General features: G+C 40.1%; 1 protein-coding gene across 2 annotated transcripts in view; it reads left to right on the forward strand.

Annotated features, from left to right (window-relative positions):
• Positions 1–24,335, forward strand: part of GAN (gigaxonin) — a 64,756-nt gene that overhangs the window by 25,339 nt on the left and 15,082 nt on the right. Inside the window, exons 2-8 of one of the 2 annotated variants that reach the window (XM_055299684.2) lie at positions 11,360–11,474; positions 13,893–14,243; positions 16,272–16,489; positions 16,707–16,828; positions 21,495–21,607; positions 22,788–22,937; positions 23,973–24,109. In XM_055299684.2, the coding sequence (XP_055155659.1) occupies positions 11,360–11,474; positions 13,893–14,243; positions 16,272–16,489; positions 16,707–16,828; positions 21,495–21,607; positions 22,788–22,937; positions 23,973–24,109 (1,206 nt within the window). Of the gene's footprint in view, positions 1–11,341; positions 11,475–13,892; positions 14,244–16,271; positions 16,490–16,706; positions 16,829–21,494; positions 21,608–22,787; positions 22,938–23,972; positions 24,110–24,335 lie in introns of both variants that reach the window. The other variant, XM_055299685.2, reaches the window with a different exon arrangement.

Genomic DNA, 24,335 nt, shown 5'->3' on the forward strand with positions numbered 1-24,335 from the left:
CCTGTACTGTTTAAAAATGATCCTCTTTCATTATGGAAGCATATGACAGTAGAATAATCCTTAAAAAAATGAATGATAATAAAACCCATCCAGTCACATGAGTCAAAAGTAAAAGAAAACAATAAAAGGGCTCCTTGTCCAACACACACCTCATACAGGCAGGTGCCCCTCTGGGACGAAGCTTCCAGGGGAAGGATCAGGCAGCAATATTTGCAGTTTTGCAGCCTGCCCTGGTGATACCCAGGCAAACAGGGTCTGGAGTGGACCTCCAGCAAACTCCAACAGACCTGCAGCTGAGGGGCCTCTCTGTTAGAAGGAAAGCTAACAAACAGAAAGGAATAGCATCAACATCAACAAAAAGGATATCCACACCAAAACCCTATCCATAGGTCACCAACATCAAAGACCAAAGGTAGATAAAACCATACAGATGGGGAGAAACCAGAGCAGAAAGGCTGAAAATTCTTTGGAGGAGAAGAGAACACCTCTTCTCCTCCAAAGGAATACAACTCCTTGCCAGCAAGGGAGCAAAACTGGACGGAGAATGAATTTGACGAGTTAATAGAAGTAGGCTTCAGAAGGTCAGTAATAACAAACTTCTCTGAGCTAAAGGAACATGTTCTAACCCATCACAAGGAATCGAAAAACCTTCAAAAAAGGTTAGACGAATGGCTAAGTAGAATAACCAGTGTAGAGAAGACCTTAAATGACCTGATGGGGCTGAAAATCACAATATGAGAACTTCATGAAGCATACACAAACTTCAGTAGCTGATTCGATCAAGTGGAAGAAAGGATATCAGTGATTGAAGATCAAATTAATGAAACCAAGAAGACAAGATTAGAGGAAAAAAGAGTGAAAAGAAATGAATAAAGCCTTCAAGAAATATGGGACTATGTGAAATGACCAAATCTACATTTGATTGGTGTACCTGAAAGTGATGGGGAGAATGGAACCTAGTTGGAAAACACTCTTCAGGATATTATCCAGGAGAACTTCCCCAACCTAGCAAGGCAGGCCAACATTCAAATTCAGAAAATACAGAGAATGCCACAAAGATACTCCTCGAGAAGAGCAACCCCAAGACACATGATTGTCAGAATGACCAAGGTTGAAATGAAGGAAAAAATGTTAAGGGCAGCCAGAGAGAAAGGTCGGGTTACCCACAAAGGGAAACCATCAGACTAACAGTGGATCTCTCTGCAGAAACCCTACAAGCCAGAAGAGAGTGGGGGCCAATATTCAACATTCTTAAAGAAAAGAATTTTCAAGCCAGAATTTCATATCCAGCCAAACTAAGCTTCATAAGTGAAGGAGAAATAAAATCCTTTACAGACAAGCAAATGCTGAGAGATTTTGTCACCACCAGGCCTGCCTTACAAGAGCTCCTGAAGGGAAGCATTAAACATGGATAGGAACAACCAGTACCAGCCACTGCAAAAACATGCCAAGTTGTAAAGACCATCGATGCTATGAAGTAACTGCATCAATTAACAGGTGAAATAAGCAGCTAGCATCATAATGACAGGATCAAATTCGCACATAACAATATTAACCTTAAATGTAAATGGGCTAAATACCCCAATTGAAAGACACAGATTGGCAAATTGGATAAAGAGTCAAGACTCATGAGTGTGCTGTATTCTGGAGACCCATCTCACGTGCAAAGACACACATAGGCTCAAAATAAAGGGATGGAGGAAGATCTACCAAGCAAATGGAAAGCAGAAAAAGTAGGGGTTGCAATCCTGGTCTCTGATAAAACAGACTTGAAACCAACAAAGATCAAAAGAGACAAAGAAGGCCATTACATAATGGTAAAGGGATCAATTCAAGAAGAAGAGCTAACTATCCTAAATATATATGCACCCAATACAGGAGCACCCAGATTCATAAAGCAAGTTCTTAGATACCTACAAAGAGACTTACACTCCCACACACTAATAATGGGAGATTTTAACACCCCACTGTCAATATTAGAGAGATCAACGAGACAGAAAATTAACAAGGGTATGCAGGACTTGAACTCAGCTCTGGACCAAGCAGACCGAATAGACATCTACAGAACTCTCCACCCCAAATCAACAGAATATACATTCTCAGCACCACATTGCACTTATTCTAAAATTGACCACATAATTGGAAGTAAAGCACCCCTCGGCAAATGTAAAAGAACACAAATCACAACAAGCTGTCTGAGACCACACTGCAATCAAATTAGAATTTAGGATTAAGAATCTCACTCAAAACCACACAACTACATGGAAACTGAACAACCTGCTCCTGAATGATTACTGGGTACAAAACGAAATGAAGGCAGAAATAAAGATGTTCTTTGAAACCAATGAGAACCAAGGCACAATGTACCAGAATCTTTGGGACACATTTCAAGCAGTATGTAGAGGGAAATTTATAGCACCAAATGCCCACCAGAGAAAGCAGGAGAGATCTAAAATCGACACCCTACCATCACAATTAAGAGAACTAGTGAAGCAAGAGCAAACATATTCAAAAGCTAGCAGAAGACAAGAAATAACTAAGATCAGAGCAGAACTGAAGGAGATAGAGACACAACCCTTCAAAAAATCAATGAATCCAGGAACTGGTTTTTTGAAAAGTTCAACAGAATGGTCAGACTGCTAGCAAGACTAATAAAAAAGAAAAGAGAGAAGAATCAGGTAGACCCAATAAAAAATGATAAAGGGGATATCACACCGATCGCACAGAAATACAAACTACCATCAGAGAATACTATAAATACCTCTACAGAAATAAACTAGAACATCTAGAAGAAATGGATAAATTCCTGGACACACACACCCTCCCAAAGCTAAACCAGGAAGAAGTTGAATCTCCGAATAGACCAATAATAGGTTCTGAAATTGAGGCAATAATTAATAGCCTACCAACCAAAAAAAAAGTCCAGGACCAGACGGATTCACAGCTGAGTTCTGCCAGAGGTATAATGAGGAGCTGGTACCATTCCTTCTGAAACTATTCAAATCAATAGAAAAAGAGGGAATCCTCACTAACTCATTTTATGAGGCCAGCATCATCCTGATACCAAAGCCTGGGAGAGACACAACAAAAAAAGAATTTTAGGCCAATATCCCTGATGAACATCGATGCAAAAATCCTCAATAAAATACTGGCAAGCCAAATCCAGCAGCACATCAGAAAGCTTATCCACCACGATCAAGTTGGCTTCATCCCTGGGATGCAAGGCTGGTTCAACATATGCAAATCAATAAACATAATCCATCACATAAAGAGAACCAGCGACAAAAACCACATGATTATCTCAACAGATGTAGAAAAGGCCTTTGACAAAATTCGGCAGCCTTTCATGGTAAAAACTCTCAATAAACTAGGTATTGATGGAACATATCTCAACATAATAAGACCTATTTACAACAAACCCAGAGCCAATATCATACTGAATGGGCAAAAATTGGAAGTATTCTTTTTGGAAACTGACACAAGACAAGGATGCCCTCTCTCACCACTCCTATTCAACATAGTATTGGAAGTTCTGGCCAGGGCAATCAGGCAAGAGAAAGCAATAAAGGGTATTGAAATCAGAAGAGAGGAAGTCAAATTGCCTCTATTTGTGGGTGACATGATTGTATATTTAGAAAACCCCATCGTCTCAGCCCAAAATCTCCTTAAGCTGATAAGCAACTGCAGCAAAGTCTCAGGATACAAAATGAATGTGCAAAGTCGCAAGCATTCCTATACACCAATAACAGACAATAGCCAAATCATGAGTGAACTCCCATTCACAATTGCTACTAAGAGAATAAAGTACCTAGGAATCCAACTTACAAGGGATGTGAAGGACCTCTTCAAGGGAACTACAGATCACTGCTCAAGGAAATAAGAGAGGACACAAACAATGGAGAAACATTCCATGCTCATGGTTAGGAAGAATCAATATTGTGAAAATGGCCTTACTGCCCGAAGTAATTTATAGATTCAATGCTATCCCCATCAAGCTACCACTGACTTTCTTCACAGAATTGGAAAAAACTACTTTAAACTTCATATGGAACCAAAAAAGAGCCCGCATAGCCGAGACAACCCTGGGCAAGAAGAACAAAGAGCAAAGTGAGGAGGCATCACGCTACCTGACTTCAAACTTTACTACAAGGCTGCAGTAACCAAAACAGCATGGTACCGGTACCAAACAGATATATAGACCAATGGAACGGAACGGAGGCCTCAGAAATAACACCACACATCTACCACCATCTGAAGTTTGACAAACCTGACACACACAAGCAATGGGGAAAAGATTCCGTATTTAATAAATCGTGCTGGGAAAACTGGCTAGCCATATGCAGAAAACTGAAACTGGACCTTCTTACATCTTATACAAAAATCAACTCAAGATGGATCAAAGACTTAAACGTAAGACCTAGGACCATAAAAATCCTAGAATAAAACCTAGGCAATACCATTCAAGACAAAGGCATGGGCAAAGACTTCATGTCTAAAACACCAAAAGCAATGGCAAAAAAGCGAAAAACGACAAATGGGATCTAATTAAAGAACTTCTGCACAGCAAAAGAAACTACCCTCAGAGTGAAGAGGCAACCTACAGAATGCGAGAAAATTTTTGCAATCTATCCATCTGACAAAGGGCTAATATCCAGAATCTACAAAGAACTTAAACAAATTTACAAAAAAAAAGCCAACAACCCCATCAAAAAATGGGCAAAGGATATGAACAGTCACTTCTCAGAAGAAGACATTTATGCAGCCAACAGACATGAAAAAATGCTCGTCATAAAACTGGTCCTTAGAGAAATGCAAATCAAAACCACAGTGAGATACCATCTCACACCAGTTAGAATGGCGATCATTAAAAAGTCAGGAAACAACAGATGCTGGATCAGTTGTGGAAAAATAAGAACACTTTTACACTGTTGGTGGGAGTGTAAATTAGTTCAACCATTGTAGAAGTTAGTGTGGTGATTCCTCAGGGATCTAGAACTAGCAATACCATTTGACCCAGCAATCCCATTATTGGGCATATACCCAAAGGATTGTAAATCATTCTACTCTAAAGACACATGCACACGTATTTTTGGTGCGGTACTGTTTACAACTGCAAAGACTTGGAACCAACCCAAATGTCCATCAATGATAGACTAAGAAAATGTGGCACATATACACCATGGAATACTATGCAGCCATAAAAAAGGATGAGTTCATGTCTTTTGCAGGGACATGGATGAAGCTGGAAACCATCATTCTCAGCAAACTATCACAAGATCAGAAAACCAAACAATGCATGTTCTCACTCATAAGTGGAAGTTGAACAATGAGAACACATGGACACAGGGAGGGGAACATCACACACTGGGACCTGTTGGGGGTGGCGGCCTACGGGAGGGCTAACATTGGGAGAAATATCTAATGTAGGTGACGGGTTAATGGGTTCAGCAAACCACCATGGCACATGTATAGCTATGTAACAAAATTGCACGTTCTGCACATGTAACCCAGAGCTTAAAGTATAATAATAATTTGAAACGGGGCTTCTTGTAATCTTTTCCCTGATAGCCTAGTTTCCCCCATCCTACCACTGTCTGCAAGACACATGCAAGTTTTCCACAGACAGGAGTTCTGGGGATGGTTTCAGGGTATAACTGTTTCACCTCAGATCATCAGGCATTAGATTCTCACAAGGAGCGTGCAACCTAGATCCTTCACATGCCCAGTTCACAATAGGGTTTGTGGTCCTATGAGAATCTAATGCCACATACGCAAGCAAGTACAGCTGGCTCTTGGTTGAACCTGGGTTACTTTAAAGTAAGAACTCTAATTCAATCCTGAAGCTCCTCTATCTGAACATGGTTTGGAGATACCTCCTCTAAATTTTTTAGTGGCTGTTAGTGTCTGTCTGGGTCTAGTCAGGAGAGAGGAACCACAGAGCAGTTTGAACAAAGAAAATTTAATATAAAGAATTATTAACTACAACAGGAGATTGGAGTAATGAGGGATTGGCCAGTAAGAAGTAAAGAAAACTCTAAAGAATACAGGAATAGATATGTGGAGCATCTGCTACCCCAGAGCTGACTTATTAGGACACACCCATGGCTCACTGCATGGCAGAAAAGCCACATTGTGGAACTTGCTGGAAATCTGTCTTCTAAGGCACTGGTCCATGGCCTTAGGACTGGATCACACAGTGGGAGGTGAGGCCCTGGTGATGGGGCTTTCCTGCCTGAGCTCCGCCTCCTGTCAGATCAGTGGTGTCATTAGATTCTCATAGGAGCACGAACCCTATTGTGAACTGGGCATGTGAGGGATCTAGGTTGCATGTTCCTTGTGAGAATCTAATGCCTGATGATCTGAGGTGGAACAGTTTCATCCTGAAACTATCCCCAGAACTCCCATCTGTGGAAAAATTGTCTTCCATGAAACCAGTCTCTGGTGCCAAAAAGGTTGGGGACTGCTGCTCTAAGATGCCTGAGAAAGCTATTCATGGGAAGGTACTTGAAGGAGGCTCTGGAGAAAACTTCAGGTTGTGGTTGCAGCTGTGCACTTTGGGAGCCTGCTGCTGGGAGAGAAGACTGCCTGGCAGGAGGCAGATGTCTTCACCAGAACCAGCAAGCAAAACTCTCACCTCCTCCAGTGTCTCTCCAGTGCCTTTAACTGAAGCTTAACATCATGCCATTTGACAAAGGAAAATGATTTAAAAGGATCAGATCCATTTTTCCAAAGCAAGCAAAAAAGGGTGAATTTGGAGCTAAGAGGTTATATATGTTGATAACCAGCACAGTGACTGAGAAATACAAATAGTCATGACATCCTAAGTGAAGACATGTCTGCTGCCAAAAAGATTATATGATGCATTTCATAGCCAGATATTTTGGTATTTTATTCTTACACTGTTTTCTCTCTTGATGGAGAATTGACTCATATTCTTTCCTTCACTTTTAGTAAAAGCATCAGGCAAATAAATACACCTAGAGGACAGCCAGTGGCAATGGAGTACCTTTTAAGTAAAACCATTAGTTCACTGGAGACTGTATGGACAGGAATAGTAGATAGGAAATACAGGGAGGGAAGAAAGTTGTCTAAATATCCTCTATATACTATCATACACATTATGTATTTGATGTTGAAGATCTACAGGGGCCTTCTACTGTCACCAGAATGGACTGTCTTCCTTCTGCTGGTACATAGCTGTCATTCTGGGATCATTGTTCACCATTATTCTGCATTCCTTTCCCTTCCTTCCTGTTTGGATTGCATCTTGTTAGTATCCAGAATCTTCCACTTTCTTGATACATTCCTTTGTTTTGTTGGGGCACATTTTCTAACACCATCCCAAGAAAGGTTGCATGAGAAGTAAATTGTTTTGTGACTTCATATAGCTGAAAATGTCTTTGTTCCCTCCTGCCACTTGGTTGATAGTTTGGCTAGTTATAAAAATCTAGGTCTGAAATAATTTTCTTTCAGAATTTTAAAGTAATTTCTTCTTTGTTATTTAACTTTCATTTACAAGTATGAAGCCATTCTGATTCTTGATCCTTTCCATATAGCCTGTTTTTCTTTCTGAAAGCTTATAAGACTTTTTTCTTTATTTCTCGTATCCTGAATTATTATTATGATGTGTTCTGGAGTGGGTCTATTTTCATCTGTTGTTGAGAGTACTTCCTTAATAGTCTTATCTTTTTTGGTGGGGGGACATTACTTTTTTTCAGATGTTGAACCTTCTAGACTGATCTTCCATTTTCTTAACTTATCTCTCCTATTTTCTTTTTTAAAAAATTATTTAAAAAATTTTAAAAAAAATAGAGGTGGGGTGTCGCTGTGTTGCCCAGTCTGGTCTCGAACACCTGGGCTCAAGCAGTCCTTCCAAAGCACTGGGGTTATAGGCATGAGCCATGTGCTTAGCCATCTCTCATATTTTCTGCCTTTGTCTTTTTGTTCTCTTTTCTAGGAGATTTCCTCAACTTTTTATCTTGACCCTACATTTAAAAAAAATTTTTTTTCAATCATAACATTTTTTGCTGGCTTATGAATGTTTCTTTTTATATCATCATACTCTTGTTTTATGTACACAATATCCTGTCTTTTCCCTCTGGGAAGATTAAGATGAATTTTTCTTTTTTCCCTGAACTTTTCATTTTACCACAATCTTTACTTCCTTTAAGTTACCTCTTTTCTTATCAGTTTTGTTCCTGTCTTTTATCTTTGTTAAATATCTAATGAGTCCTGTTTGCTCTATTTTTAAGAGCAGTGCTCTAAAACAGTTTCTTAACCAATGTGCCAGAAAAACACATTGCAAATGTGTGAAGATACTGATTGGTGTCAGTCTTCAGAGTAGCTGAGCAGCATCTCCAGAGGCTGGGGGCCCTGTCCAGCCATAAGCCTACAGGCCGCCTCTATTTAGCCCAGAGTAATACTGCGTTTTCTGTGTGTGATGTGACGTGAGAAAGTTTTAGAAATACTGCTTCAAAATGTGCAGGAAGCTCAGAGCCGTATAGGTTAGACTTGTTGAACACAGGTTTCGCTGTTGTGTGGTCAAACTGAGCCATTTTTTTAGGGCAGATTGATGTCCGTGCCCTTGGGTCTGTACCCTTGGGCTGATCAAGTCCTCCAGAAGAGTCTTTGTTTCTTGCTTGGAAGATACATTCTGGCTTTCAGTATTTTAGGAGCAGAGTTGAGAGAAAAAGACTAATGGTCCAGCATTCAGTATGTAAACATTGTGTTAACCCTCTCAGTTACAATACACCTACCCTCAAATGTGCCTGGTTCTACCCTGTCCAGAGACCCTCAGTTGTCTACTCCTCAAAATATAAGTCATTTATCTTCCACTGAGCTCTACAGGGAAGATGTGTATCCACATGGAGGGAGAATTCGGAAATTCAATTATTTCCTAAGACTTTGTTAACAGTTCTGTTTTTAGCTTATCTTTTACCCCCTGCCCCACCCCGACCTTGTCCTCGCCTACCCTGTACTACCAGTTCCCAGAGCCTTTGGGGAGTTTTCAGTCCAATTCAGGTTGAGTCTCGGCTTTGCTTACTGCTAAATTGGGATTAAGCTTCCTCAGATACGCCAAGTCAGTTACCCTTGTCTGTTTGCTAGCATATGAAATTTCATTGACTGGGTGCAGTGGCTTATGCCTATAATCACAGCACTTTGGGAGGCTGAGGTGGCAGATCAGTTTAGGAGTTCGAAACCAGCCCGGGCAAGATGGTGAAACCCAGTCTCTACAAAAAGTACAAAATGTAGCTGAGTGTTGTGGCGTGTGCCTGTAGTCCCAGCTACTTGGGGGGCTGAGGCAGGAGAATCACTTGAACCCAGGAGGAGGAGGTTGCAGTGAGCTGTGATTGTGCCACTGCACTCCAGACTGGGTGACAGAGTGAGACCCTGTCTCAAAAACAAAAATAAAAGAAATGTTGTTAATATTTCCTGTTCTCTTTGTATTCAGTCTACCAAAACTCTGATTCTTTGTTGACTTTATTATAACAGTCTGAATGCAAATAATGAGTTTAAATATTTGTTTCTAGGAAGTTCTCCCTGTAACTCACTATTTGGATTACCAGTATTTGAAGGGGTGCTTTTCTTTTCTTAGAAAACATGGTTATTAGGTAGCAGGTAACACAGTGTCAATCCTGAGATTTAACAGAGTTATAATTCATACCAACAGCATGTTTCAAAGCTATTTTTAAATTTCACTTGAATTTTTTTTAAAACCTTAAATTTTCTTAGTAAAAAATATCGAGAATATCTAGATTTAAGTTCTTAAAAGAAAAAGCATTGACCGAAAAATTGTTCTTCAAATTCTTCATCAGTTTGTTTATTTTTTTTTTAAGTTTTTAAAAAGGCTCTTTTTTAAAAAGTTTTTTAAAAGGCACCTTTTAAAAAGTTAATGCCTGTTAAATGATTAGTATCACAAATATGTAAAGAACTCCTACGCCTCAATGTGAGAAGGACAATTAGCGAAAAATGAACGAGAGACATGAACAAATGTTTTGCAAAAAGGGAAACATGTGGCCACAAACATACAAAGAGATGTTCAGCACCTGGGTAGTAAGAGAATGCAGATGACAACCACAGTGAGATACCATATTTCTCTTATTCAGTTGACAAAATTTAAGAAGTGTGACAGATTCAAATGTTGTAGAGTTTATGAGTCCAGAGATGCCCTTATACATACATAGTATACGAGGCTATAAACAGCACCACCTACCCTGGAGAATAAGTTAGCATAATTCTACTCCCAGGAGCAGATCCAAGGGAAATTTTTATTTATTTATTTATTTTTAATTTATTTTTATTTTATTTTTTTGAGGCAGAGTCTTGCTATGTCACCTAGGCTGGAGTGCATTGGCATTATCTCAGCTTACTGCAACCTCCATCTCTCAGGTTAGAGCTATTTTTGTGCCTCAGCCTCCTGCATTGCTGGGATTACAGGCGTATGCCACCACCACTCCCAGTCGATGTTTGCATTTTTAATAGAGATGGGGTTTCACCATGTTGGCCAGGCTGGCCTCGAACTCCTGGCCTCAAGTGAGCCACCTACCTCAGCCTCCCAAAGTGCTGGGATTACAGGCGTGAGCCACTGCACCCAGCTAAAAAATTCTTTAACATAGTACAAAAGAGTCATATGCAATAATAGTTGTAGCATCGCAGTTCACAATATCGAAAACCTGGAGACAACCCCAGATGCCCATCAACAGGAAAATGGGATATTGCACAGCAGAAAGAACAAAAGAACCAGTGTGATATGCACACCTCTATAAAACTTAAGTCATTTTTATAAAACAGTAATGCAAAATGGATGATTAATTATAAAGCAACTTAAAATTTAAAATATATATTTCATGGATGCAGTAATAAAGCAAGGAAAAAGTGAGCGTAAGATTTGGGATAATGGTTACTTCAGATGGTGGAAGCAGAGGAATGGATTGGTGGGGAAGACCATCTGGTTAGAAGTGGGCTATTGACAAGGTCTTAGCTTTTGTTTTGGATGGCAGGTTTGTGGAGTCCTTGTTACATTATTGAAGATTAATTAGCTAATTCAATACATTAGAAAACAAGCCTAAAGGGACTGGGATTTCCAAGGTGAAATACAGATTCATGGTCATGTGGATCTTAGTTCTTTGGTCATCTGTTTTGTTTTTGTTTTTTAAGAAGTAACATTTGGGATCCTGGGACCAATGTTTTGTAGTTGAAAGTTATAAAAATACATAGACCTAAAGTTAACGAACTAAATTTTCTAGGTGGGGATTCATATACTGATAAGATTCTTATACATTATGAGTTTTGAGTACATAAATATTTATAGCTATTTCTGTTCTTTCATAGAAATTTTACATTTTTTTCCCTTTCTTAGGACAAAGTTAAACTATAATCCTCCAAAAGATGATGGATCAACTTATAAGATTGAACTTGAAGGGATATCGGTAATGGTTATGAGAGAGATCCTGGATTACATCTTCAGTGGGCAGGTATGATGAGAAACAAAGGAAGGAAGACCTAAGTAAAGGCTTCTCAAGCTCAGGGTGAGGGTCTCCTTTCATGCATTATATGACAAAGTAGCACTGTCATCTTCATCTTCTCTCACTGTGTGCATTGACTGACATCTCCTACTGGTAATGGCACCCCATGTGTGTTCTTCCATGGCTCTGCTCCTAGAGAAGCAGACAAAGTAAGATCTTAGACCCAAATCCCAGTTTGTTGCTGCCATTCTGAGCCCCACCTTCTCATATGAGATATTAAAGAACATAGGATGCTGCTCTGACTGCTGTCTTTTTGGTTTTTGCTTTGGAATCCCGATTCCAGTCTTGCTTTGTGTCCATACGACTGGGGATACAAAACTTGTTTTGTCTCCATAGCATGGAAATAGGAACTTCCTGGGGCATTGTTGATTATTTGGTAGATGTAGAGAGTTCCTTGTAGATCATTCCCAGAGAAAGAGGACTGACAGAAATGACAAGCACCTTATTCACGATGCCTTGGTCCTGTTGCCTCAGTAGTACCCACATCCCTGCCCCACCCTCATTCTCTCTTCCTGATGTCCGTTTCCTCTCCATGTCCGCTTGAACTTCTGGAGACTTTGTGATACCCAGGGAGGAAAATGATAAGCGATCAGACTTCTTTCTATTCCTTTGCCCTCCTCCAACTACCCATTCCCCATGATGTGATTTCAAGCAAAGCATGAAGACACAAGAAAAATCTTCCATATGAATCAGGGCTAGTTTTTTGTTTTGTTTTGTTTTGTTTTAACAGAAGGAAGAGGTCAGTGCATCTTAACTTTGGCTGTGTGAGAATGCATTTCATCTTTATTCTTTCTGAGATCTTGTTCCCTACTCCCTCCTTTATTCCTTCTTCATCCCTCTTGTTTTCCTTTCTGTAGGGGCTGTTTCTCTTATGTATTTTCTAAGTACTCTGAATGTATTGCTTTCTTTGTCTAAATATATTCATTCTGTCCAGTGTTAAACGCAGTGATTCTCATCCTTTTTGAAGGTTTTGGTTTGATTTCATGCTTTCTCTCTTCTCTCAACACTAGGGGGTGGGTGTGTACATGTATGATTGTTAAAAGTAAATGAATTTAAGTTAATTTGGGGACAGCCCAGAGATACTCTGTAGCATCACAAAACCAGGGCTAAGACCAACCTCTGGTCTAACTTGTAAAGTCAATCCAGCAGCAGTTATTACTATAACGAGTTATAAGCCAGTAAGAGCCTATTCATGTTCAGGCTTGGATTTGAAAGTTGAAACATTATTTACAGATTGACTTCTGTGATTTGTTCCCAATTTAAATTTAAAACGATAGTTGGAATATAAGTTATAACAAACTCCTGAATTGGCAGTTTTGTTTTATTGAAATGCAGTTGAGTGTTTTTTTCACGTGCCTATATTTGAAGAGTCTACAGCTGCCTGCTGTCTTGTGGCTAAATGTAATGTCATATAAATGGAACATTTTCCCCTACTTGTGGCTTACTCACCATACTACTTTCCACATTTTTGTTGCTCAGTGTCTAAGACGATTGGCAATTACACTTTTTAAAAATCTGTGGTACAAAAAGTGTAAAATGTAAAAATGTTTCTTGCTGTACTCTTCATGAAGTTTCCCTTGCATTTGCGAATATGGGTGAAGTTCCCATGCTTTGGGGTCGTCCACTTAGGACTGTGGCAATATTTTAGAGAACTGTTTCTTTCCTGATGCTTTGGAGCACTGTGAAGTGGGTGGAGAAAGAAGCATTAGTCAGAAAATTGAAGAAAATTAAGGAAAAGTAGATGTTCACAATGAGGAAGAAAAAACACCCTTGTATTAGGGATTTATTCCAAAAAGTAGTTTTGAGACCTAAGTGTATCTGTCTGTGAACCAAATTGCACTGCGTACAGTGTTTTGGGATGCAGAATGAGGCTTCCGAAACACTGGAAACCCCTCTCCCTTCAAGGGGTTAGCATTCAGGTTGGCATGCCATTTAGCAGAATAGTGAACTTCATAGGTTGGGAAGCAAGATTTTCACCAGTTCTGATGCTGGTACTTAATCATGTTGACTTTACCATAGAATGCAGAACTTTCCGTTTCCCAAGGATTTGAGTCATTAAGGTTTTTCTCTGAATTACAGAAGTGAGCAACATGGACAGTTCACCCTAGAAGGGTTATTGGTGGTTGACATTGGTACAGCAAGGGCAGAGCTGGGAAAAGTTAACCAAGCACACAATTGCTTATGTTGGTGCCTTCCAACTCTTGGAAAAAAAAAAAAAATGCTGGGTTAAACCATATGAAATTGCCAATATTCGATTATCTTTGATCTAAAATAAATGGAAATTTCATGTGGCCCAAACTAATAGATTAGTGGTTTGGGTTTTAAATGTACACATTCAAATATAAGATAATTACGCTACTTTTTTAGATCAGGCTAAATGAAGATACAATCCAAGATGTTGTTCAGGCAGCTGACCTGCTACTACTGACGGACCTTAAAACCCTGTGCTGTGAGTTTTTGGAAGGCTGCATTGCTGCTGAGAACTGTATCGGTATCCGTGACTTTGCACTACATTACTGCCTCCATCACGTTCATTACCTTGCCACAGAATACCTGGAAACTCATTTCCGAGACGTCAGCAGCACGGAAGAATTCTTAGAGCTGAGTCCTCAAAAGCTTAAAGAAGTGATTTCTCTTGAGAAGTTAAACGTTGGCAATGAAAGATACGTCTTTGAAGCAGTAATTCGATGGATAGCACATGATACAGAAATAAGAAAGGTACCTGTCATTTATAACATGGTCAAATTTGCCTTTTTATTTCTTTTTAATTCAAATTATGGTTGTTTTATTTTTCTTCTTCAACGTGAAAGACTTACGAAGCAGCAATCTAAAAGATACCTGTAAAACGTGTTCCCCTATATCATGACAGCAGTTGGTTTTTCAGACCAGTCTGCAAAAGCCCATGCCACACGATGTATCAGTGAAAATATTAACCCTTGTAAGGAGCGTAATATCCTTTGTATGTTGTTTTTAATGGGAAAATGCATTTCAAGCTTAAGCTGGAGATTATAGAAACGCAGGATCCCCACCCTTGCTCTCAGCATCCTGACCTACTACATCACTAGGCTAACCTCTGCCAGGCCTCAGGTGCCTGCAGCAGGCAGGGGGGTGGCACGTGGATCGCTGGCAGGGGTGGAGGGGCATGGGCCTGAGGAGCTTCAGGCGTGATTGACACCACGCAGGAGAAAGCAGGCAGGCTCTGGAGTTTGTGCGGCAGTGCAGTTTCAAGAGGGAAGGTTCTGGGAGTGACAGCCTGGAAAGAAGGTCTTAAAGAATATCAGCGTTTAGATCCAAATTGTGAATACCTTGGAGGAAGCAGAAAAATCACAGGACTTGAGGGTTTTGCGGGACAGAGAGTCTCAGTCTGTCTCCCAGGCTGAAGGGCAGTAGCCAGAGTGGCACGATCATAGCTCACTGCAGTCCCAGCCTTCCTGGCTGAAGTGATCTTCCTACCTCAGCCTCCGAGTAGCTAGGACCACAGGCATGTGCCACCATGCCTAGCTGATTGTTTGATTTTTGTAGAGACAGGGTCTCGCTGTGTTGCCCAGGTTGGTCTCAAACTCCTGTGCTCAAGCAATCCTCCCACTCTAGCTTCCCAAAGTGCTGGGATTACAAGTGTGAACCACCATGCCCAGCCAGGACTTTATTTTTAAGTCTGATTATTATAAATAAGACACTAGCTCCAATTACTGTTTTCAAAATAAGAAATATATTAGGTGTAAGAGTGGATCTCAAAATGTATAATTGTACTGTTAGTTGTTCTTGTAAGTTAAAACTCGACTATTAAATTTTGATGATTATCTTATAATTTTTTGAATTCTGTAAGCCTGGAAGTATGTATGTTTAGAAACCATATTTGTAATATTAGTTTTAATAGGGACAGGTAAGGACAGGTAGTGTTCTGCTTTCCGTGTTAGTTGGGGAAATTGGTAAAGGAGATAGAAAAATGAGAAAAATTTCCTCTGTGCTCCCACTCACCAAGACCACAGTGGGACATGCTGCTCCTCGCCAGCTTCCGTCCTGCCCTCTTCTTGCCTTAAAGCAAGGGAGATGCTTAAGGTTGGCTAGTTGCTAGGAAAACGAGGCAGTTCTTTGTACTTTGGTCAGTTTAAACTTCATGCTGTAAAGACAGTTGATTTTTAAAACTCACAGTTTTATTTTACATTTATAAAATACTTCAGTCAGTTGGTTCAAATTTAGTGATTGAGCAGTAAAAGTATATAATTCATATTAGTCACGTCAGATATTTTTGAACAGTAATTACTGCAAAAATGATTTTAAACTTTGGCTTTTGTATATTTTTCTTGTATTATTATTGTTGATATGTTAATCTAAGTTTAATGTATTGTATTGAGCTATTACTTTATATAATATTTGCATAAACATGATTTAACTCATGGCACATCCAAATATGTGAAATAAAGCAAATTATCGCTGGTTCTTTTCCTCTCTTTTCCTATTGAAATGGGAATCTTTTAAGGTGTAGAGGAAGCTGCTTGAAACTTTACAGTGATACCTCAAATAGACTGATGATTTTTAAAAATTAAACTTTTACTTATCAAGACTCTGGAAAGTAGACAGTCAGGGCCAGGAGAAGATACTCAAGCAGCACCAGTATGTCTCACTTGCCTGGTAGTAACCTGAGTGTTAACAGTTTGTTTTCCATGAGGTGGAAAATGTAGATTCTAAAAATGATGTGTTGCATTTTCCATTGTTTTCGCCCCATCTTTCTTCCCTCTTCTGAAGGTCCACATGAAGGATGTTATGTCAGCTCTGTGGGTTTCAGGGTTGGACTCCAGTTATTTACGGGAACAGATGCTGAATGAACCATTAGTACGAGAAATTGTCAAAGAGTGTAGCAATATACCGCTCAGCCAGCCGCAGCAAGGAGAGGCGATGCTGGCCAACTTCAAACCCCGGGGCTACTCCGAGTGCATCGTGACTGTTGGTGGAGAAGAGAGAGTGTAAGTATGAGGTTGGAGTTGTTTGAAAAGTGGTATATGGGAAGAGGTAGTTCCATGTAAACAAGAATTCATAATGTTTTTCAGTATCTAAAGCATAATTACATTCGATTTTTAAAATGTTTTAAATATTCTTTAGTGCACTAAAACTAGTGATGGTTATTTATAAAAAGAACTGTATGAAGCATATTAACTACTGATCAATTATTTACTTCCTTAGTTCACGGAAACCCACAGCAGCGATGCGATGCATGTGCCCTCTCTATGACCCTAACAGGCAGCTTTGGATCGAACTGGCCCCTTTAAGCATGCCGAGAATTAACCATGGAGTTCTCTCAGCAGGTACCGTTCTGTGGCAAATTTTCCTTAAACACCAGATCAAGTAATGTGTAATCTCAAGGTTTTACAGAATGACTGAGAGCCTTTTAAAGATACAATTTTATTACCTCTACATGACATTTTTAGTGTAGTTCTAGCTTCTGAGACCGTGGTTAGGAAAACCGTATCTTCTGTCAGTCCTTATTATCCCCAAATCTTCAACACATAGCTGCTTTTAAGAACTACTGGAGGAGCAATTACTTGATGACTTAATGTCAGGAGAGCAAACTTCAGTGATGCTTACCCACTAAGTAGCTGTAGGGCCACACCTGGAACACAGCATTTCTTTGCACCATGGTAGTCCCATCTTTGAAATTTGCAGGTTAGAATTACAATATGTAATTATATAAAATATGTTATATAAGGCCAGGTGTGGTGGCTCACACCTGTAATCCAAGCAGTTTAGAAGGCTAAAGTGAGAGGAGCCTAGGAGTTCGAGACCAGCCTGGACAACGTAGGAGAGACAACTGTCTTTACTAAAAATCAAAAAAATTAGCCAGGCATGGTGGCATGTACTTGTGGTCCCAGCTACTTGAGAGGCTGAGGTGGGAGAATCTCTTGAGCCCAGGAGATCGAGACTGCTGTGAGCAGTGATCACACCACTGCATTCCAGCCTGGGTGACAGACTGAGATCCTGTCTCAAAAAACAAACAAAAAAAAAGTTATGAGACTTTAGGAAATGCTACTTATATAGGCAATGGCTTAAAGTTATTTACTACGGAAAATGTTTTACTTGACCTTTACAAGTCTGAAAACTGCTCTACTTTATCCGAAGCTCTCCCTTAAGGAGCTGATAGAAAAGATAGCCATTGAGGCATTGCCTTTGCTGGCTGCCGTTCTTTTCGCTGTGGTCCTGCCCCCTTGTCCACCTGATGAGTGTCATCTCACATCATTGTAATTGTGGTCAGCAGCCATCATTGTAATTGTGGTCAGCAGCCATCATTGTAATTGTGGTCAGCAGCCATCATTGTAATTGTGGTCAGCAGCCCTCCTGCAGTCCTTATTTAATTGTCTTTGCTCGCCCAGCAACATTGTCTTTAAAAATTTATTTTTTATTTTATTTCTCTTTTTAGAGATGGAATCTTGCTATGTTGCCCAGGCTATAACATTTTTAAAGGTATAGTGTACCATAGTGTATCATACAAATGGCCAAGGCTCTGCCATAGTATAGAAGTGGAGTCATTTTATGAGTCCCAAAATTATTAATGTTATTGTCAGTAATGAAGAGCTCGGCAGAGTAGTACAGCCTGCAGGATGTAGGTCTAGTTTCCCTGTTGCATCTTCTCAGAATTAGCTCCCTTACGTTTCCCCCCAAAATATATACACATATGCCTAATTTTCACACATACCCACCTATCACAAAGGCTCCTATATCACTAATTTTTGGAAGTTTCCTAAGGGATTGGTGTTTCAGAAACCCAGCAATGGAAGGAGCGACTGTGTACAGTGGAATTGTCGGAAACGGAAGTGAGTGAATGAAGAGGTCCTTCCATTTGTCCAGCCTGCATTGTTTCTTTTTTTTTTTTTTTTTGCCTTTTTAAAAATTGATTTTGACTGTTTTTTGTCATTCAATTTTTCTTCTCTACCAGTTGGAACTTATATTCTTGTTAATAGCCCTTTAGGAAGATTACCTTAGAAATTACAGCCTGTCTTAAGTTAGCAAAGTCCAAAATTAGTCAGTACCTGTGTTCTCTTCAGGATAGTTTTTCTTCATTTTCCATGTTCCACACTCTTACGGTATTAAAATGCATTATCACTAATAAATATGTACAGTAGATCCCCCTTATCCATGAGGGATGCGTTCCAAGACCCCCCAGTGGATGCCTGAGACCACAGATAGTGCTGAACCCTGTATATACTGTGTGTTTTTACTCTACATAGATACCCATGATAAAGTTTAAGTTCGGCACACTAAAAGATTAACGACAATAACTAATAATAAAACAACGATAACAATATACTGTAATAAAAGTTATGTGAATGTGGTCTCTCTCAAAATATCTTACTTTACTGAACTCACCTATTTTCAGACTGCAGTTGACCATGGGTGATAAAACCACAGGAACCAAAACTTCAGATAAGGGGTAGCTACTATATACACAATGTGTATTTTTTTGATATATGTTGGATGGATGGATGGATGGATAGACGGACGGATGGACGGACAGGTAGATAGATGATTGATAGATAGACAGGTAGGCAGGTAGGTAGGTAGATAGTGTTCATTTAGACTTGCCACTTTCTTTGTTCTTCCTTCTCAACTCCTCAGACTTTCCACCTAGGATCATCTGCCTTCTCTCTCAAGTTCATCCTTTTGAATTTCCTTTAATATGGGTCTTTTGGTGGACATCTCTCAGATTTGATTGCCTGTAAATGTCATTATTTTGTCTTCATTAGTAAAGGATATTTTTGCTGAGTATAGCATTTCAGCTTGGTATTTATTATTTTTCAGTACATTGAAGTCATTCCACTGACTTCTGGCTTCCATTGTTGTTAAGTCAGTGGCGAGTCTAAAAAATCTTTTCTCTCGTGTATATTTAAAATTTTCTTATTATTTTCCGTCTTTTTGTCCTACTGTGCTGTTCTCTTGATTATTATCTTTTGATTTATCTTCTACTCAGTGACTTTTCTCCTTAACTCTGATGAATGTGCTATTAAATTTATCCATTGAATTTTTTGTTAATTTCTACAAATTCTTGTCTTTTTATAGGAGAATAACTTAATCCACCATTACCTTCAATCCACTCTTATTTCTATAGTTCCCTGTTATCTGGAGTTATCTTCCAGTTAATTTTTATTTTTTAAACATGATAAGCATTTGTTTAAATTATCTTTCTTTTTAAAATAAATTTTAGACTTTATTCTTCATCCCAACTTGAAAAAATCATCTTTCTGGTTACTATAATATTTGAAATCTTTGCAAGACTATTTCCTATGATCTGCTTCTGCTGGTCTTTTCTTAGTCTAATTTTTGGTATGTCTGGTATCTGTGACTGGTTGCTGCTCGTTTGTTAAACATTATTTGTAGCATCCGGGCACAGTGGCTTACACCTATAATCCCAGCACTTTTGGAGGCTGAGGCGGGTGGGTCACTTGAGGTCAGGAGTTTGAAATCAACTGGACAACATGGTGAAACCCCGTCTCTACGAAAAGTAAAAAAAGTAGCTGGGTATGTGGTGGCATGTGCCTGTAATCCCAGATATTCAGGAGGGTGACGCAGGAGAATTGCTTGAACACAGGAGGAGAATTGCTTGAACCCAGGAGGCAGAAGTTGCAGTGATCTGTGATTGCACCACTGCCCTCCAGCCTGGGCGACAGAGCGAGACTGTCTTAAAAAAAAAAAAAATCGAAAAAAATTATTTGTAGCAATAACTTTCTGCCTTAAATGTCCTGGGATGTTAGAATCTAAGGCTTAGATAAAGGTCCTTCTATAAAAGTTTTACATTTGTTTCTGCCAGTTGCCTGAAAACACTACTGATTTGGTATTAACTGTGAATTAAGTTCAAGGCTTATGATTTCCCAGATAGCAAGGAGATTTAAATCTGAGTACGAATTCTGGTTGGCCTTCATCCTGACAGTGTCGAACTTTGGAGAGGATCTCCTGCCAGAAGCCACATTTTCTGTGGACCTGGAACTTAAACTGCTGTCTTTTTCATCCCCAGGACAAAAGGTTTAAATTTTCCTAGACTGGAAATGCCCTCTGTGTAAAATGGTTTTCACGCTTGATAACCTCTGTAGGTCGTAATTTTCCCATAAGTTTTGCCTTGTTATCTTGTTGGCTTCTCTTCTTCTAAGAAGATTATTATTGTTGTTATTTTTGAGACCAGATCTCACTCTGTTGCCCAGGCTGGAGTGCAATGGCATGATCACAGCCCACTTCAGCTTCACACTCCTGGGCTCAAGCGATCCTCCCATTTCAGCCTCCTGAGTAGTTGAGACTACAGGCAAGTACCACAGTGCCCGGCTAATTACATTATTTTTTGTGGAGATGAGGTCTTGCTATGTTGCCTCCTATGAACCTCCTGGGCTCAAGCAGTCCTTGTACTTTGGCTTCCAAAAGTGCTGAGATTACAGATGTGAGCCACCACCACCCGGCCAAGATTATTTTTTAAACATTTTTTCCATCAAATTAAGTGTTTTTTGCAGAAGAATAACCTAATACACCATTACATGAAATGGGAAGTTCAGTTGGTCTTAGATCCTGTTTTGAATAGAAAATGCACGCAGATGCCTCAGATCTGGATATTCATGGGGTCTTGAATGAACAGGTGTGCACTGCAGTGCAGAAGTTGTATGAGAATCCCAGAGGCTGAGAGGGAATAGAAGAGATGAACTGAGATGGCCCAGAGTTGCCTGGTGACTGAGCGGGTGACGCCAGGCTTCCTTTTTCATTATAGGATGGTGGAAATCCACTCAAAGACAGTAATCAGTAAAGCAAAATTGTCAAAGTGTCTGTCACAGGTTTGGCTCCATCACCAAGGATCCAATGGGACGTGATAAAAGTCCTGAATCCAAAGAGAACATTGTTGTCGTCAGGGAGTTTCTTCAGATGTTGTTTCTGTATATGCTATGGCGTTTATGGCTGTTGAAGACTCACATTTCATATTTGTGTTTCCTTTGATCTTTGCAGAAGGATTTTTGTTTGTATTCGGGGGCCAAGATGAAAATAAGCAGACTCTTAGCTCAGGAGAAAAGTATGATCCAGATGCAAATACATGGACAGTATTGCCACCTATGAACGAGGTAAAACACTGGTTTGGTTTGTTTGTTTGATATGTTTCTCTTTCCCCCTTAGCGTTTCTGTTTGTTTTCTGTCTGAGTTCAGGGAAGAAATGGCAGCCCTGTCAAGCCCGCCGCCTCATTCGCTCCAACCTCTCCTTCTAGTGCCTGGCTCTCCTCCCCTTCCTGGCCCTCACTCATTCTGGCCTCCTTGAGTGTCTGAAATCTTCTAGGAATGCCCTCACTCCAGCCTTCACATTTGTCCTGCCCTGTGCAGATGCCAGTGTGGCCTGCCCCCTCCTCGCAGCACCTTCTCAGCAGGCCTCCCTCCTGCCTCTTAGCTTTCTTGTCCCCGTCTTCGTACAACGTCTCACCATCTCATGGACCAGGCATTTAAAGTTTTTCACATAAACTCTTTGATGGCAGAGAATTATGTGTGTTCTGCTCAGTATTTCATTTTCAGCACTAGAATCGTGCTTGGCACATAGCGTTCACTACGTAAATATTCGTTGCCAATGGACATGAAACACGTAGGGCTTCTGTGATCCCAAATAGCCTTGGCCTGACCCTGTCCTCCACAGCCCTTTCTCCCGTGGTTTTTGCTAGCCTTTCCCACGTCAACTTGAAAACACTGCCCATTGCTATGCAAAAATAATTGTATTGAACCAGAGGTAACAGTTCATTTTCTTGTTGTGAGCTATTATGGGTTAAAAAGTGAGGATTTTTTGATGAACTCACCATGTATTTCATAATCTTGTTTTGAGAAATGCCTTTGGCCTCTCTAGCTGTTGTGCTGGAAGAGTGGGCTGCTAGGGAAGCCAGAAATCTTTGAGAAGCATTACCGGAGAAATGGTTTTGAACATGGTACTTCCGTGCTGGAACACTGGGAAAAAAGATTTCTCTAATTTTTAAAAATAGTTTCAATTTTTATTTTAGACTCTAGGGTACATGTGCAGGTTTGTTACGTGTGTATATTGCACAATGCTGAGGTTTGCATTAAGATTAATCCAGTCTCTCAGGTACTCAGCATCATACCCAATAGTTAGTTTTTCAGCCCTTGCTCCCCTCCCTGTCTCCCTGCTCTAGGAGTCCCCAGTGTCTATTGTTGACATCTTTATGTGTCCCTAATTTTTTTAAGTATTTGAATATCAGCTTTCAATATGACATTCGCCTTGTGTGTTCAGAGATCGCTGATGTCTTTCAGGCAAGACATAACTTCGGAATTGTGGAGATAGATGGGATGCTGTACATTTTGGGAGGAGAGGATGGTGAAAAGGAGCTGATTTCCATGGAGTGTTATGATATTTATTCTAAAACCTGGACAAAGCAACCTGATTTGACCATGGTCAGAAAGGTGAGGACTGCATTTTATGGTAACTAGTTTGTGTACGCATTGGATTTTAAACTTAATGTGTCTTCATATCCTGAATAAACCTTTAATATAACCGATGGTGTTAAAAGAATTAACTTTATAGAATTCTGTCTTTATTGGTAGTTTGCCTTCACTGTCATCAGCCACACACCAGGATAGGAAAGTGAGCATGTGTGAGAGTTTACCCTGGTTGTGGGCCTTGTGCAGCACCGCTGTGTGCCAAGCTCCACATTTGAGTGCACAAATGGTGCAGCAGCCACATCTTCCCAACCTATTTTCTTTCTGTCTTTCCCTCTCTTACTCTCTCTTACTCTCTCTCTCTCTCTCTTTCCTTTTTTTCTTGAGAGGGATCTCACTCTGTTGCCCAGGTTAGAGTGCAGTGGCGCCATCTTTGCTCACTGCAACCTCTTTCTGCCTCAAGCCATCCTCCCACCTCAGCCTACTGAATAGCTGGGACTACAGGTGTGCACCACCATACCCAGCTAATTTTTGTTTTTTTAAGTAGAGATAGAGTTTCACCATGTTGCCCCGGTTGGTCTTGAACTCTTAGGCTGAAGCGATCCCCCATCTCTACAAAAAAGTTTTAAATAAAGTTATCCAGTCACAGTGGTGTGCACCTGTAGTCCCAGCTACCCAGGAGGCTGAGGCTGAAGGATCTGTTGAGCCCAGGAGTTTGAAGCTGCAGTGAACTATGATGGCACCACTGCACTCCAGCCAAGGCAACTGAACGAGACCCCGTCTCTAATAAATAAATAAAAATGAGGCTTTTGAACTTCTTTCAGTTAGTGAAATAGTAACAGAGTAAGAGCTCCTTTTCTGAAGATTAATAATATGTCTTACTTTGCTATTCTCATTTTAAAGTCCAGTGTTGTAATACTGAAAAGCACCATCGTTTTACTGTTAGAAATCAAACCGCTTCCTAAATCTCTTTAAGTATGCCACGGACAGGTTACTATCTATTCACCTGACCTGAATGAGAAATGCTGCCTCTCCCCCACCATTGTTTTCTGCTTTCAGATTGGCTGCTATGCAGCTATGAAAAAGAAAATCTACGCCATGGGTGGAGGCTCCTATGGAAAGCTTTTTGAGTCTGTGGAATGTTATGATCCCAGGACCCAGCAGTGGACTGCCATATGTCCACTAAAAGAGAGGAGGTACATGGCTGTGGGGTGGACTTTGTAGATTCCCTTTCTGTTCACTGGGTCTGTAGCCCCTTACCCTGCCTGGCTTTTGTTCTTTTCTTTCAGAGTAACCTTTACTTTGACTTGGCATTTCCTGAGAAAGGAAGGCCCACGTAGTAATGCTGCAGAGTTAAACCAACATAAGAGGAAAGTGGGAGTGAGATGTCGCGTTGTACAGCTTGTCCCTGATAATGCTGTG

The sequence above is a fragment of the Symphalangus syndactylus genome, chromosome 11 (genome assembly GCF_028878055.3).
Source record: "Symphalangus syndactylus isolate Jambi chromosome 11, NHGRI_mSymSyn1-v2.1_pri, whole genome shotgun sequence".
In the NCBI taxonomy this organism is placed as follows: Eukaryota; Metazoa; Chordata; class Mammalia; order Primates; family Hylobatidae; genus Symphalangus; species Symphalangus syndactylus.